This window comes from Hypanus sabinus, chromosome 28 (genome assembly GCF_030144855.1).
Source record: "Hypanus sabinus isolate sHypSab1 chromosome 28, sHypSab1.hap1, whole genome shotgun sequence".
Classification (NCBI taxonomy): Eukaryota; Metazoa; Chordata; class Chondrichthyes; order Myliobatiformes; family Dasyatidae; genus Hypanus; species Hypanus sabinus.
In genome coordinates, this window is record NC_082733.1 from 15,790,098 (window position 1) to 15,806,341 (window position 16,244).

General features: G+C 40.0%; 1 protein-coding gene across 1 annotated transcript in view; it reads right to left on the minus strand.

The window, feature by feature from the left end:
- The window catches only part of adamtsl3 (ADAMTS-like 3), a 740,135-nt gene extending 727,857 nt beyond the window's left edge, over positions 1 to 12,278 (minus strand). The window contains exons 1-2 of the mRNA XM_059952647.1: positions 12,184 to 12,278; positions 11,411 to 11,494 (exon numbers count right to left, since the gene is read on the minus strand). Of these exons, the coding sequence (XP_059808630.1) occupies positions 11,411 to 11,473 (63 nt within the window). The 5' untranslated portion in view covers positions 11,474 to 11,494; positions 12,184 to 12,278. The remainder of the gene's footprint in view (positions 1 to 11,410; positions 11,495 to 12,183) is intronic.
- Positions 12,279 to 16,244: the final 3,966 nt, after the last annotated feature.

Genomic DNA, 16,244 nt, shown 5'->3' on the forward strand with positions numbered 1-16,244 from the left:
TAATGTTAAAATTGTACAATGCATTGGTAAGGCCAAACTTGGAGTATTGTGTACAGTTCTGGTCACCGAATTGTAGGAAAGATGTCAACAAAATAGACAGAGTACAGAGAATGTTACCTGGGTTTCAGCAACTAAGTTACAAAGTTGAACAAGTTAGGTCTTTATTCTTTGGAGCATAGAAGATTGAGGGGGGACTTGATAGAGGTATTTAAAATTATGAGGGAAATAGATAGAGTTGACATGATTAGGCTTTTTCCATTGAGAGTAAGGGAGATTCAAACTAAAGTACATGAGTTGAGAGTTAGGGGGCAAAAGTTTAGGGTAACACTTTACTGAGAGAGTGGTAGCTGTGTGGAATGAGCTTCCAATAGAAGTGGTAGAGGCAGGTTCAATATTGTCATTTAAAGTAAAATTGGGTAGGTATAGGGACAAAAAAGGAATGGAGGGTTATGGGATGAGTGCAGGTCAGTGCGACTAAGTAAGAGTGAGTGTTCAGCAAGGACTAGAAGGGCCGAGATGGCCTGTTTCCGTGCTGTAATTGTTATATAGTTATATAAAAATAAAGACAAATAAACAAATTATCTCTACTTACCTATGTCAGTAATTCTATTATGCCTAGTTGTAAAGCCGAGGGGCCAGATATGAAGTGCATTGAACCTATCCATTCACAATTGCGCTCCATTTCAAACGGAGATGCACGGTATTGGTCAGAGTGGGCCCCACGCTGCAGAGTCGCCAGGGAGGGGTGTGAGCAAGTTGGTGTGCTCTATTGGAGGCGGTATGGCATAGCATCCAAGCTGGAGACGGGGCTGCCACCAAATCTCCCACCCCAATGTTCACTCAGCAGAAGAAAAGCTGTATTTGTTTGACTGCAGACTGCAGCAACATTCCTGGACTCGGGGTCTTGAACTGTGTTTGTTTGTGTGCCTGTATTTTACTAATACCTTATCTGTGCCTTGCACTGTGTATGATTGCTGGTATTGACTTTTGCACTTTGGCTCCAGAGTAACGCCACTTCATTTGGCTGTATTCATGGGTATGAATGACAATTAAACTTGAACTACTGACCTCAGGGGTGAATCAGGAGATCAGATGACCTACATTCAGCTTTGACTGGTACAGAACTCAAAGAGGCAAGCCAACATCCAAAGAGAATCCATTTTTAGCTCTCTAGACAACAGCTGACAGAAAGTAATCAAGACTGGGCCCTTGTTTTACACAGATGCAGGAATTCCACATGATGATAACTCTCAAAGTGAATACAAGGCAGAGAGAACTATTAAATAGCTTCATAGAAGAGCAAAGTACTGCACCAATCTAAATATTCTGGGCCAGAGTAGTAAGCCTTCTGTGGTTTACTCATCCAGTCATTACCAGGTGACTTTTAGGTGCAATGGTTCAGCTCAATCTACCCTCCACTTCTCAGCAAAGCAAACGTAGACAGACAGAAACCATGGAGAATGGGCCAGATCCAACTGGATTAATTCTCCTCAGTTTCCTCTCTTCAGATGCTGCTTTGCCTGCTAAGTAGTTCCACTATTAATTTTTTCCCCTCTTGAAGCAATGATTAGACTGTAATAGGATCATGGTCAGCTTCTGCAGCTCCATCTCCTATTGTTCCAATCTTCACCTCCCCAGCCCCCACCTTCCATCAACTCCCCAGTCATCATGGACTTAACTTCACTACTGAGCCAGTGAGAAGGGCTCTGGGGAAACTTGGACATGGCAAAGCATTGGGACCGGATGGTGTGAACGCAGAGGTCCTGAAGGAGTGTGCTGAGCAGTTGTGTAGAGTTCTCCAGTGCATTTTCAATCTGAGTCTCGACTATGTGGAATACATCATGTGCGGTTCCAGTACCCAAGAAGGGCCAACTGAAAGTCTTGAATGACTGCAGTCCAGTGGCCCTGAACTGACACATCATAAAGACTTCAGAGAGGCTGGTCCTAGCTAACCTCTTAGCTAAGGTCAGATCAGCTCCTGATACTCTGCAGTTTGCCTACTTGAAGCACACTGGAGTTGACGATGCCGTCATCTACCTGCTGAACACAGCCTTCTCCCATTTGGATAAGCAGGTCAGCACAGTGAGGATCATATTTTTTGATTCCTTAAGTGCATTCAATACAATCTACCCTCAGTGCTGGTGGGAAAGCTCTGATCAATGCAGATTGGCACTTCCATTGTATCCAGGACAATGGACTACCTGACTGACAAACCACAGTATGTGCGGCTTCACACCTGTGTGTCAGATGTAGTTATAAGCAGCACTGGGGCCCCACAGGGGACTGTAATGGCTCCCTTCCTGGTTACCCTGTATACCTCCGACTTTAGATACAACACTGAGTCATTTCATCCGCAGAAATTCTCTGATGACTCAGCAGTGGTTGGGTGTATAAAGGGAGGACAGAAGGATGAATACAGGGCCCTGGTGGAGGACTTTGTCAAATGGTGCAAGCTGAATCATCTGCAACTCAACATCAGTAAGACAAAGGAGATGGTCATGGACTTTAGGAAGAATATGCCTGCACTGCTCCCTGTTTCTAATGATTGTGAGGATGTGGATATGGTGAGGACCTACAAGTACCTGGGGGTGCTCCTGGATGACTGATTTGAGTAGAGAACCAACACAGATGGTCAGAGTTGCTTCTACTTCCGAGGTTCTTTAAAGTATGCAGGCCTCTCCTTCACATGTTCTACCAGTCTGCAGTTACCTGTACAGTCTTCTATGTGGTGCTGTGCTGGGGCAATGACATCAATACAGGTGATGCCAACAGGCTCAACAAACTGATTAGAAAGTCTGGTTCTATTATAGGAGTCAAACTGTACACACTGGAGGCTGTGGTAGAACAAAAGACCCCATGGGAAATCCTGGAAATTCTGGACAATGTTTCTCACCCTCTGCATGCCATCTTGAACAGAGGAGCACTTTTAATAATTTAAGACTAAGACAACAGTGCTGCTTCAAAGAGTGCTACATGAAGTCATTCTTACCCTCAGCCATTAGGCTCTATAATGACTCAACCTATAGCTGGGGAAGTGAGGACCTCCTCCTGTTAGAATGCTTGTGGTAACTTATTTTTAAATTCTATTTCCCTGTTCACCTGTAATGCTACTGTGACACTAGTTTTCTTTGGGATCAATAAAGTATATCTATCTATTAGAACAGAGATGAGGCGGAATTTCTTTAGCCAGAGAGTGGTGTATCTGTGGAATTTACTGCTGTAGGCAGCTGCAGAGACCAAATCATTGGGTATACTCAAGGCAGACGCTGATAAGATTCTTGGTTAGTCAGGGCATGAAGGGATACGGGGAGGAGGCTGGAGACTGGGGCTGAGAAGGAAAATAGATCAGCCATGTTGAAACAGTGGAGCATATTTGGTGGGCCAAATGACCGTGTTCTGCTCCTATATCTTCTTCTTTTACAGTATTTTTATTCAGAAGAAAAAACAAGATTTACAGACTGCAACACATAGATACATCTCAACATAAAGTGTTTACATTCATATATTGTAATAAAATTGATCAAAATGTTATAGCACATCACATAAAGGTATACCACTCCGTAATCAACAATTTAAAGAAATTTTGAAAGAAATTTTTTATATACAAAAAAGTCAACCCCCTACCAACTACCAAAGAAAAAAGCTGATGGATGATAATGGATAATTAGAAAAAAAACATATTCGCTTAAGAAGAGAAGATAGAAATATACATAAAAGTCTGTGCACTGTTAAGCTTTATAAATTGGAAAAATAGTTTAGGAATCATAAAAAAGATTGTTTCGAATCATAAAAAAGATTGTTTCGAATTTAAGACTGAGCAGCGGATCTTCTCTAAATTTAAATAAGACATAATATCACGTAGCCATTGAAGATGTGTAGGAGGGGTAGACTCCTTCCATTTAAGCAAGATTGTTCTCCTTGCTAAAAGAGAGGTAAAAACTGAAACCTGTAGGTTAGGAGTATTTAAAGTTATATCTTCATTTGCAACAATACCAAACAAGGCGGTAAGGGGATTTGGGTCAAATTGGATCCTAAAAAGTTGTCAGAAGGTATGGAATACTTCCTGCCAAAACTTTTCAATTTTAGGACAAAACCAAACCTTATGAATTAAAGAGGCATCAGCAGAGTTGCATTTATTACAAAATGGAGAAACGTTCGGATAAAAACTGGACAGCTTCTGTTTAGAGATGTAAGCTCTATGAACCACATTAAATTGTAGAAGAGAATGACAAGCACAGAAAGATGATTTATTAACCCGTTTAAGAATTTTATTCCATCTTTCATCAGAATTCTGACAATTTAGGTCATCCTCCCAAGCTTTTTTTATTTTATCTAAAAAGTCTTGTCTAGAATCAATCAACAAGTTATAGATACCGGTAATAGAGCCATTAACAAAAGGTTTTAAATTTAAAAGATGGTCCAGTAAATCTTTATCAGGACCTATAGAAAAAGTAGTTAATTGGGAATGTAAGAAATCTCTAATTTGAAGGTATCTGTAAAAACGTGTTTTTGGCAGTGCAAATTTAGTTAACAATTGGTCAAATGAAGTGAAAGACCCTGAGATAAACAGGTCCCAAAAACACTTTATACCTAGTTCATCCCAATCCTATATCTTCTGGTCTTGAACAATTCATTCATTAAATATATTTAACGAATGAATTACGAACATCCTCAAATTCATCAAAAATTCATCTGGGCAACTTAGGTTAGATAGACTTAGAACGTTATTGCAATCAGCTAGCCAAACAACAAAAAAAAAATCACAACGCACCACAGTTCTAAACAATTCGATCCTCAGATGTGAGCCACAGCACAAGATATCCAAACACAGGAGAAAAGACCAGCTTGCACAGCACAGAGTAAATGCAGGTTTAAGTTACAACTATTGTGCACACTGATATTTAATATTGCATTTTTGAAGTACTGATTCTTCAAAAAAAAAGCACTGAATAGAGTCTATCGGTACACAAGTATCTGATGTTTCTTTTCCTCTTCCATGGCTATTTTTCTCAGGTTGTTACTGAAATTTGTGAAGGAATCAAAGGAGAACTGCTTCCATAGCCTGGAATTTTGGTGACCATCACAGTGACGTTAACATCATATCAGATGCAAGGCAAAATTCCCCTGGTGCTATTACATCTGCCTCAGGCATGCACATTTTAAACAAGCCAAACAGTTGGAAGGAAATTGAAAACTATATTGCAACTAAAGATTCATCTGAGTGCCACTTCAATAAATAGCTAATCATTAACATTACCAAAAGAATAGCTAAAGTTTATAGTTTTAAATGATGCGTATGAGGTCCAATACACATTCATTTTAATGAGTTCCTGCTGTTTCCGGAATTTACAAGCAAGAAGCCAACAACCCAAAAGTATTTCACATCAACAAACATTTCTCCAGAAAGAAATTTAAGATAAACCATATATAATCAAACTTTACACATCTAGTGGGTGCTACTGCACTTCCATGGAATTGAAAACATCCTTCATATTTGAAGTGGCAAATGCCTTTCACTTAAAATAGTTGCGTAAATTTAGAAGTGCTGTTTCAAGCAAAATTGTGTTGAAAAAAATAAACAACTAAAATTTATTTCCTTAGGATATTCTTATGATCAGAAAAAAATGGTAACAGTGATGGAGATCAACAATAGGGAAAAAAGCTGAAACCATATAAATATTATCATTCAGCCAGATGCTGCAGTAATCACATCATATGTGTTTAATTTGATCCATCATTCCATCAAAACCTCCCTAATAACATTAATATTGCCTATACAGAGGAGCTACAGATGTTGACCATGATCCTAATACAGCCTAATCATTACTTTAACTACAAGAATACTAAGATTGTTTCTTTTTGTAATTTCTTGTTTACCAGTCTTTATCTAAAGTTTTTAATAAATTCTATTGTATTTCCTTATTTTCTTGTCATATCTGTTAAGAAAATGAATCCCTAGGTAGTAGATGGTGACATAAACATACTTTGATAATAAATTGACTTTGATTTCTTCACTCTGGTGGTGTAGTGGCATCCGCACCAGACATTGGGGCAATCGTTCCCGGTTCGAATCCGGCCGGCTCCTTGCACACTTTTCATCTGTGCTGGGTTGAGAGTCTAGTGACTCTCAACTACTGACTCGGCCTTATAAAACAAACGCTAAAGAAACAGCAAGGTTGTGTTCAATGCATCAAACATAGCATGCAGAGGAACTTTACTTTTTTTTAAACCAACACTCCGACTATGCAACTCTGAGTGAGGCTGGTACACAGCAGGGTTGCGCAGTTGGTGACAAGTTGCTGAGGGAGGTCTCACCTCACTGCCAGGTCTCCAAGATCACCAACTGTCACATCTCATCTCCTTTCTCCTTACAACACAAGGGTCCATTTGGTACATCAAGTCCATGAAGCTCAAAAGTAATCTCATTCTCCATTTTGTAATCTGTTCCATTTTACACACCCATTAACACAGGGATCCTAACATGTGCTCTACCATCCATCAATTAATGGTAGGAGGTCCATGGCACAGAAAAGGTTGAGAACCCCTGCATTAACACCTTCCTTACCCTCCTGACACCCACCTACACTCGGGGCAATTACCCTAACAAATTAGCACTTCTTTGAGATGTGGTAAGAAACCCATACTGGGAGAATGTGGGAACTCCACACTGACAGCAAAGATCAGCACTGAACCAGGGATGCTCGGACTGTGAGCTAGCAAGGCTAATTACCTTCCTGCATAAGTATGGATCTGGGAGGCACCCTCTAATTGCGATGTCATACCTCAAATATCTTAAGACTTGGGTCATTTTCCACTGCAAATAAATACTAACAACACAAGCTCAAAGTTATTTAAGTAGCAAACAATATTAAAAGACTTCCTTTGTTTTTCAAACCTCTAAATTGTGGCAAACATTCACAGTACAGTTAACAATATAGATCAATAAATGAAGTGAAAGACCTATCACTAAAATAAAGAGATTTCCATTCCTAGTACAGGTTTCCCCCGCTATCCGAAAGTAGAGCGTTCCTATGAAACCTTTCATAAGCTGAAACGGCATAAATTGAAGAAGCAATTACCATTAATTTGTGGGGGAAAATTTTGAGCGTTCCCAGACCCAAAAGATAACCTACCAAGTCATACCAAATAGCACATAAAGCCCAAAATAACACCAACATATAGTAAAATCAGGAATAATATGATAAATATACAGCCTATATAAAGTAGAAATGATGTATGTACAGTGTAGTTTCACTTACCAGAGCCGATATGTAGAGAAAAAAAATCAGCACGTACACGCATGCGCACACACCTGCCCATGCAAGGTTCATGGTCGCAGTATTCTTTCTCGGGGTAAACACAAGTTTAAAGCCAGCACCTTTTTTCATAAATCTTTGGATTTCTCTTCATTAGCAAAATCAGGTCCTCATGTAGGTCTTTCATAAAAGTGAAGTGGTGTAAAGCAAACTTTCGTAAATCGGGGGACACCTGGACTCTTTCAGTGTCACGCAGCCTGTTCTACAGCAAGAGGATTACAAGCTGCATCTGCTGTGATATCTCTCAGAGGCAGAACTTTTCCAGCTACTGGAAACACCTGACACCTAGGATATATCCATTTAAATCTCTGGGTACCAGACAGAAACATGAACAAACCCACTTTAATATTTTCTACCATAATATTTTCACAGATGAAGATACATGTACATGTTCTTATGCAGATTAATAATGAACAGGAAGGAAAAAAGCAAGACAAAAATCAGCAAAGAAATTACAGGGAACTTAGATAGATTAGATAATGCCAAACCAGTAATTCAGCCCAGATGAAATTTGGTGGCATTCATGTTTCACACAGTGTTCTCCCACCTTTTCTTCACCCACCCCATCAGTTTAACCTTTGCTTTCTCCCCACTGCATCTTAGTTCTTTTTTGAGTCTCATTTTCTTTTGCCTCAGCTACTCATACTGGAGAGTTCCTTTCTATGAATTACCCTCACAGTAGGCATTAGTTTGATTGATTGGTCCCTCAGAATTTATTAGTTTGGAAGTTGGGTATTGTAAATGCAGGACTTCAATTCCTTCAGTTTATGCATTCTTCAATTAGAACTTGCAGATTTTTTTTTAAAGTGTGCATGTTAAAGGTAATTTGAGAACACAGCATTTCTAGTTGAGAGTTACAGAGGGGCCAAGTGTTAGAAGTTCAGTACAACAATGTTGCCCGTCTCCAGCTCCTAATCACTTGTGGCACTGGATTCCTACCTAGAGCCCTTTCAAATAAAGGTAACTACACTGACTTCAGCAAGACAACTGCAGCTTCGCATCAATTCATTAAACACACAGTTCTAATTTATCACAGTTCACAGTGCAAATTAAACTTGCACAAGTACTACAAAGTTACTTTGAAAATTATTTTTTTCCTAACTGTATTATCCAACTACAAATAATGCAAAGTACTGACTTTGAATGGCAATGATGCAGGAGTGACGGCTGCTACCTCAAAACTCCCAACAAGCCGGCCTCACTGGGTAGTGCTTGTGCACAGTTTGCACCTTTCTCTATGACTGAATGGATTTCCTACAAGGGCTCTGGTTCATCCACCCAGAAAAAGGTGTGGGTCAGTATGTTATTGGCCAATGTTACTGTCCTGTGATTAACTTCCATCCCTATGTTGCAAGTAATTGTACTTCAAAAACTGCCGGGTACCTTCAAGAATCCCTGTACCCAAGTGTGGAGTCCTGCATATTCATTAATGGCACAGGTGCAATGCTCCAGGACAGTCAAGTTATAAAACAGTGGGCAGTCAGTTTAATAACTTGCTGCTGCCACCTCCCACCATTGGATGCGCAGTGCAGGTGCTAAAAGAGGGTGTGCAGCATCAGATCAAAGTAACATAAAATCTTAAAATCACAACAGGCGTAGGTTGAACAAAATCAGATATGTAATGCACTAAAACATTTCAGTATGATTAAATTATCTTGCATCAGATCATTTGCTGAATTTACCAGTTAGACACTCCAAGCAAATTAATACTGAGTCAAGAATAGGTAACATGACTAAATTACAAGCAGATTAATAATAGTGAAGAAAGCAACGGCAGTGAAGGGAGCCAAATCTCCAAAAGCAGGTGGTATCTATCCCAGGATAATAAAGCATCAAATGCAATGTAAAAATTAAAGGGAGAATATTGATAAGTTGCATGCCAAGTTTAATAGATTTGGCAACTGTTCCGTAATGAGGAAATAGACCCAATGTTTCGTTATTTAAGAAAGGTGAAAGAGGGACAGAGAAATCAGGGAATTATAAACCAATTAGGCTAACATCTGCTATCAGGAAATGAGCAGAGTCTATAATTAAGGATAAGGTAACTGAACACCTTGAGAAACTGATCATTACAAGTCAGCATAGATTTGTAAAGGTTACGCCATGCTTGTACAGATGATTAATTCACACAAAATCAGTGATTGAACTAATAGCCAAGGATATGTTTGGATGTTCTTTATAAAGATCCCCTAAAGGCATGTCGAAAAGTCTCTCATAACTGTGGAAAGTAAAGCTGAAGATCATGAAACCCAAGGCAAATTCACTGAACTGGGTCACACTGAAGGACATCCAGTAGTTCTACAGAGAACCACAGTACATGCTGAACTTCAACAGTACACACACCTGAACATCAACTTCACCCCTGGACTTAACAAACCGTATGACATACTGAACTGAAGGCCCAGACGCACTTCCTCCCTGCTCCCTCAGTCTTACACTATCCAAAGCTGGCTCATCCAGCACAACTACATTCAGTTAAGAGAGCTCACTGACCTTTATTAAACAGACAAAGGATTCTTTTTTTAACCTTTAGTTTACATTGACTAAATGTCATTCAAAAACGGTTATAATTTAACTTCTATAAATACTGCTTGAAATTATTTCCAAATGTTTCCAAATGACTGATCAGGGATATCTGCAAAGAGCCTTTGATGGGATGAGCTGTCTGACAGCAGAGTGGTCACAGGAATTTTCTTTTCCACTGTCTGGTCCAATTGCCATCTCTCAGAACACATAGCTGGAGAAGGTTACAGTGGGTACAAGTCTAAAATGGGACAGGATTTGGTGGGGAGGGTTGAGGAGCTGGGGAAAACAGTCAGAGGGTGTGGGCCATCTCAAGCATTAGATGGTCCATTCAATCAAATTCACCCGCTTTGGAAGTTGTGTGGGTAGCAGAAGGACTATAACGGTGGATGACCTGAAAAGGCAGATTGGACCCACTAGTACCTAGGAGGATCAGAGACGGAGTCCAAATTAACTATATTAAACAGGAGTGTCACCGGTCCATGTTAGCCAATGACAAAAAGACGCTCAACACCTCAAACGCAACAAAACACAAAATTACAAGAAGATAACAAGTGAATTGCTGGATTTGTGCCCGCTGGATTTCGAGGTAAAAACAAAGGCTAGAAGTTACACTGCAGCTACACAAAGCGCTGCCTAGAAAAAGAGAGCAATGAGAAATCCTGAGTACCACGCCAAATGAAGCTACATGAAGCCTGAGTGGCTGCAGTAAAGGTGTGCCCAAGTAATATCATGTGTTAAATTGTACAGATTGTGTTTTATTCCCTGGAATGTAGATTAAGGGAACACTTAATGCCTTTATAATATTAGGAGAAATTGGCAGGAACAACTGAAAAGGTAACAACACATCTGGCAGGGGAATTCTAAGATTGACGTCCAGCCTTTATAAGGCTGGAAGTGAGAAATATTTCTTCCTGCAAAGTTGAAAAACACAATTCTGCAAATGGCGATCAATGAAATATTTTAAATGAGATTGATAGGTTTTTTTAAAACTTTATTGAGGATATGAAGCAAATGAGGTTCATTGGAATGTGGCCAAAAGATTAGCCAAGGTTTAAGTAAATGGCAATAAAGGACTCTGGGGACCAAATGACCTGCTCCAGTTCCTATAAGACATCGCAGAGTCATTATAGATGTGCAACGCACATAAACTCAACGCCCTCCAGAGATGACAATATAGGGTATTGGTGATCCTAGGTGGTTTTGGAAATCTATCATTTCCTAATTTATCTTTATCCTGGAAAAGATGTAAAACATTTAAGTTCCAGCATTAAACTTTTTCTCACTTAGAAAAAAAAATCACAAACTACACTCGTTTACCAGTGTTTCTTTTTTTAAAACAACCTTGCTTATATGTTAAAAGCAGCAACAGCTGACCGTCAGACCACCTGTCCCGGCACAATGACACTGAAACTAGCTGATTTCTGCATGTTTTGAGTCAATGCACGTTTGCAAGCAAATCAGCATCTTACATTGTGTTCCAGTGATAAACAATCACACCCAAATGCACATATAATACACGTAATTTTTACAAAAAATCGGATACGGGTGCTAAATTGGCGAGGTCTTACCTGCACCGAAGGAAACACGCACGCTATAAGCATATATACGAGTATCCGCTGGAATATCCTCATACCCACAACTCCGGGATCCAACTAATCTGCAATTAAACATAACCACATTTAAGCAAACGCACGCGCGCTTGTCTGACTCCCAAATTGCACCACGGACAAGGTACGGCCAGCCAAACTTTTTTTTTGCCATACATGGAGCTTGCCGACCACACAGATGATTAAATTGGCGGAAAAAAAATACATATGCTGTCAAAGCCTGGTAGAACAATCAAGAGCGCTCCCTCTCGCTTCCATAAGGTGTTCGTTTATAACGCTTGCACCAATAAAGCAAGGATAGATTGTAAAGTACTCGCGAACTTTCAAAACGCAGAGCCAACCTTCTGATGTATTGTAAACAACCCGATTAATTTAAACATTTAAATTTCCTGAACGCACAAAATATGCACTGGATTAAAAGCCATCAACTCGAGCAATAGATCTCAGAGGTCAGCCGGCTACCGAGAAAGCGTCAATATATTCTGGATATCCATATCCAAATCTCGCGAAATTTAAAATCTTACCCTTCAATGCAATTAGAACCTGTCCCCACCAATGTATTAACTTTGGGAACTTCACGTAGAGTGGATTACTAACTAGCAGCCGCATCCGAATTATTGATGCACAGTGCAAAAGTAATTCTCCCACCGGCACACTGTCACTTGGAGATTCTGTCTTTATCAGGGGAGACGCGCGGTTGCTCCGCACCGACTCCACTGAACTGCGAGCTTAACTGCAAAGTCCCGGGACGAGTCTTCAAACCGTGCGCTCGCACAGTGCAGCGGTGGAGTGGATCCCGAGGTTGGGTGGGTGTGTGTTACTGCACAGACCCGTCCTCCTTTGCCTCCCGCCAGCTCCGAAGTATTGCAGAAAGTGCAGCCCGACTCCCAGCTTCTCTCCGAGAAGCCAAAATATTCGGATCAGGAACAGCTCGCCAAGAAAACGACACATTCAGGAGCAAGGCAGTTAACTCTTCAAGCAGCGCGCTGGGTGGGGTGGGGTATACCTGAAGTTTTAAAAAAGTAACTAAATAAATCCACAATAATAGAAGTTAGTTGTAACCACTCGTCACGGTTTATTTTCCAATGTATTAAACACTCAAGAGTCGATGCTAATCGATAAAATATTCTTCCAGGGAATTATCGCTATGTCACTGAACGAATGATCGATATGCATCTTTCTAGGACAGTGGTTCCCAAACTTTTTGGGGTTACCGCCCCCTTGCCTCCCAGTCCACATCCCCAGCGCCCCCTCTCACTTTCTGGCCATTACATTAAAAACGATAAAGGGTTTTGATTTACGATACATAGCGAAAGAAAATAGGAACTGCAAATTCAAAGCAGTGACAAACAATTGCAAAAATTATTTAAATCTGGTTCAAAGTAATTGTATTATGGAATGACATATACTGTATATCATCACATACAACGCTGAAATCCATTTGCTTGCCTGCAATCACAGTAAATACAAGAAACACAATAGAATCGATGAAAGGCCACACCCAACAGGATGGACAAACAATGTGTAAAAAAACAAAGAACTATGCAAATACAAAATGGAAGAGAAAAAAAAGGAATCGTTTTAAAAAGCAATAAAATGAGATGAAGAGTTCTTGAAAGTGAGTCCAGTTCAGTGATGGGTGAATGAAAATGAGTGAAATTATCTCCTCTAGTTAAGGAGCCCGGTGGTTGAAGGGTAATAACTGTTCCTAAACCTGGTGGTGTGGGTCTTGAGGCTCCTGTACTTTCATCCTGATGGCAGCAGGAAGAAGGGAGCACAGCCTGTGTGGTGGGGGTCCTGAATGTTGTTTCCCTGCCACAGGATTCTGTGTTCAATGGTGGGGAGGGACTGGGCTGTATCCACTACTTTTTATGTAGGCTTTTCTGTACAAGGGCATTTGTAAAGTTATAAATAAAATAATTTCTTTACTTAAGTACAGTAAAAACAGATTTCATCATCGGAGTGTATGTTAGCAGTTGAACAATTCCCATCTTCGTTGCTTTTCACCTTTCGATGAGATGGGTGGACTTGGTGCAGTGATATCAGCTTCTCAGTCACTCAGGAGTCACAGAGTCCCATGGTCAGTAACGCAGTCTGTTTCGTTGCTTTGAAAGAAGTAAGCCAACTGCATTGACACTGTGCCCCACTAAATAATGATGTTGGAAAGGCAATAAGGAACATCTTGAACTTTTTGTACAGTGCAGAAGAACATTCAGTGATTTATTTTGGCAACCAACAGTCTTAATATGGTTTACTTGAACCTCAGCTTCAGCTCAAAGTCATCTTGTAGCGTTCCATACCATCTGACATGGAGGGGCCACTGCACCAGATTGGAAAAAACTGCAGAAGGTTGTAAACTCAACCAACTCCATCATGAGCATTAGCCTCCCCAGCATCCAGGCCTCAAAAAGGCAGCATCCATCATTAAAGTCTACCATCACCCAAGACATGTCCTCTTCTCACTGCTACCATCAAGGAAGAGGTATTGTACAAGAGCCTGAAGACACATACTCAAATGTTTCAGCAACAGCTTCTTCCCCTCCGCCATCGGATTTCTGAATACCTCAGTAATTTCCCCCTATTTTTTGCACTACTTATTTAATTTACTTTTTATAATGTATGTACTTATTAAAATGTATTGTTTTTGTTATTTATTGCAATATACCACTGCCACAAAACAACAAACTTCACGACATATGCCAGTGATATTAAACCTGATTCTGATCAGTTCTTACACCATCCTTCCTGTTAATTCTTCATCACAAGTAATCAGTAATGGACGTATTACCCATTGAAGAATTTAGATCGAGAGAAGATCCTGAAATCTTTCAGACATGTCTTTATGCAGCTCACCCAGGTGGGCACAGTACACTTGAGGATCTGGTATTCTGTGTGGAATCATTTTAATTATTTAGTTGGTGACTTGTGCAAAACTGTACCCAGAACCACCCTTACTGCTAACAGAATTAGTTCTTCTCCAATTACACAGGCCTTTCTAGATTTAGCAATGAGCAATGAAGTACTGTGTGAAGTACACAAACCATCACTGTTTTGTTATGAGGTGCTGGCAAACATGTTTTGAAGTGTTTTCTGTTTCCAAAAGTTTTCACGAAGTGACTGAAAATAAGCCCATTTCTTATTTTCATTTCTTGTTTGCTTTATCAGAGTGTATTCTCTTCAAATGTTCAAGAAGCCTGTACGGTTTCATTCCTAACTTGAAAAACTTTTTCGCACAACAGACACATTGGGCTGTTGCTGGTCACTTATGCTGGTATAAATCCATATTTCAGATACTCCACCCTCTACTGTCTACACTCTTTTTCATTTGGCCTGCTTCTGCCATTTTCATTATGGATTAGCGACCACGGTCAATTGCCCATTGTTTCAGTCCAACCTCAAGCACTGCAATCAATAAAGGGGAAAGCTCAGGTAAAACCTGACTCTCTACCTGAAGGCACATAAAGTGGGGCAGTCATATTTTGGTTTGGCTGTATGGTAAAGAAATGCGGTCAAGACCATTCAAGACTGCAGATTCTGAATTTTACCCCATTGAACTCCATACCCTAATTCAGAGGAATTGCATCACTGTGTGATTAGGGTATGGGAACTATAGAAGCTAACAGTGTACTACAGTGATGAATATCAATAATGCATGGGCCAGGCCCGGCCCAGAATTATCAAGACCCCTTCAGTCCAGATTTCTCATGATATGCCAAATACAGAAATATCACATTCCTTTTTAACAATTATAATTCATTTTGAGCAAAGTCTAAGAAAACGGTGGGTTAGCAAGATGATTACATGATCATTTCAATCAATTATGAGGCACTGAAGTTCAAATGCTTACAGAAAGTAATTCATTTCTTAAATTAATCCTGTAATCCCTCAACTTCTCCCCTTGCTACTGAGCCCCCTTTATCCTCATCTTCATCACCCCGTTAGAAACTTCCACCATGGCTAGTGGGGGGTGTCGTGCAATATTGCCCATTTTTTACACCTGCTGATCTATGCTGCAGTGAATTCATGGGATGCAAGAGCTTTCTAACTCACATTTCAGTTCTATCTGCTACTCCACTTTACAAGTTTCATCCTCCTTTCACTGTCCAAAGAGGAGATGAGTCCTGGGTGATTTTCCTCCTTAAACACGGGAATATGCAAAATCCACCCTTAGGTGCTATCTTACTGAACCTGGACTTCGAACACAGGGGACACAAAAGAGGACTGCATAGAGTCATCGAATAAAAGAGCACTGTAAACAATGCAAACTTAGGCATATACTTCTTTAAGAATTGTAACTTGTCACCAACTACTCTGATGCATCACTAAAATCCTTGTAGTTCAGAGTGGTCTGGAGATGTGGAAATAAATCACAGCAAGGACGCTATCCCCCACTAAACTATTTCTTTTGTGTAATATCCTTATTAATTATAATCACTGATTATTTTTCCATCTGTAAAAAACAAAGGTATTAAGACAGGTGCTGGGCACTCTACTTGATTAAACAATCTATTCTCCACCTCTGTCTTTCTTCCCCAAATGAAAATTAGTAATCATTGATGGCTTAGACAAAAGGCTATCCATTTCTTTAGCTATCCCTGCCTTGCCTGAACACTTAAACTCTTTTCTTGGAACTATGAACTTGACTCCAGTTGCTGGACATTTTTAACATTATGTTAACACATTATCGAACATACAGGATAACACATATTTTTTAAATAAATGTAATATCTGAATTTATGCACAACCACTTACCAGAGAACAAATTACACACCTTCAGTATTGATTTTAGTAACTT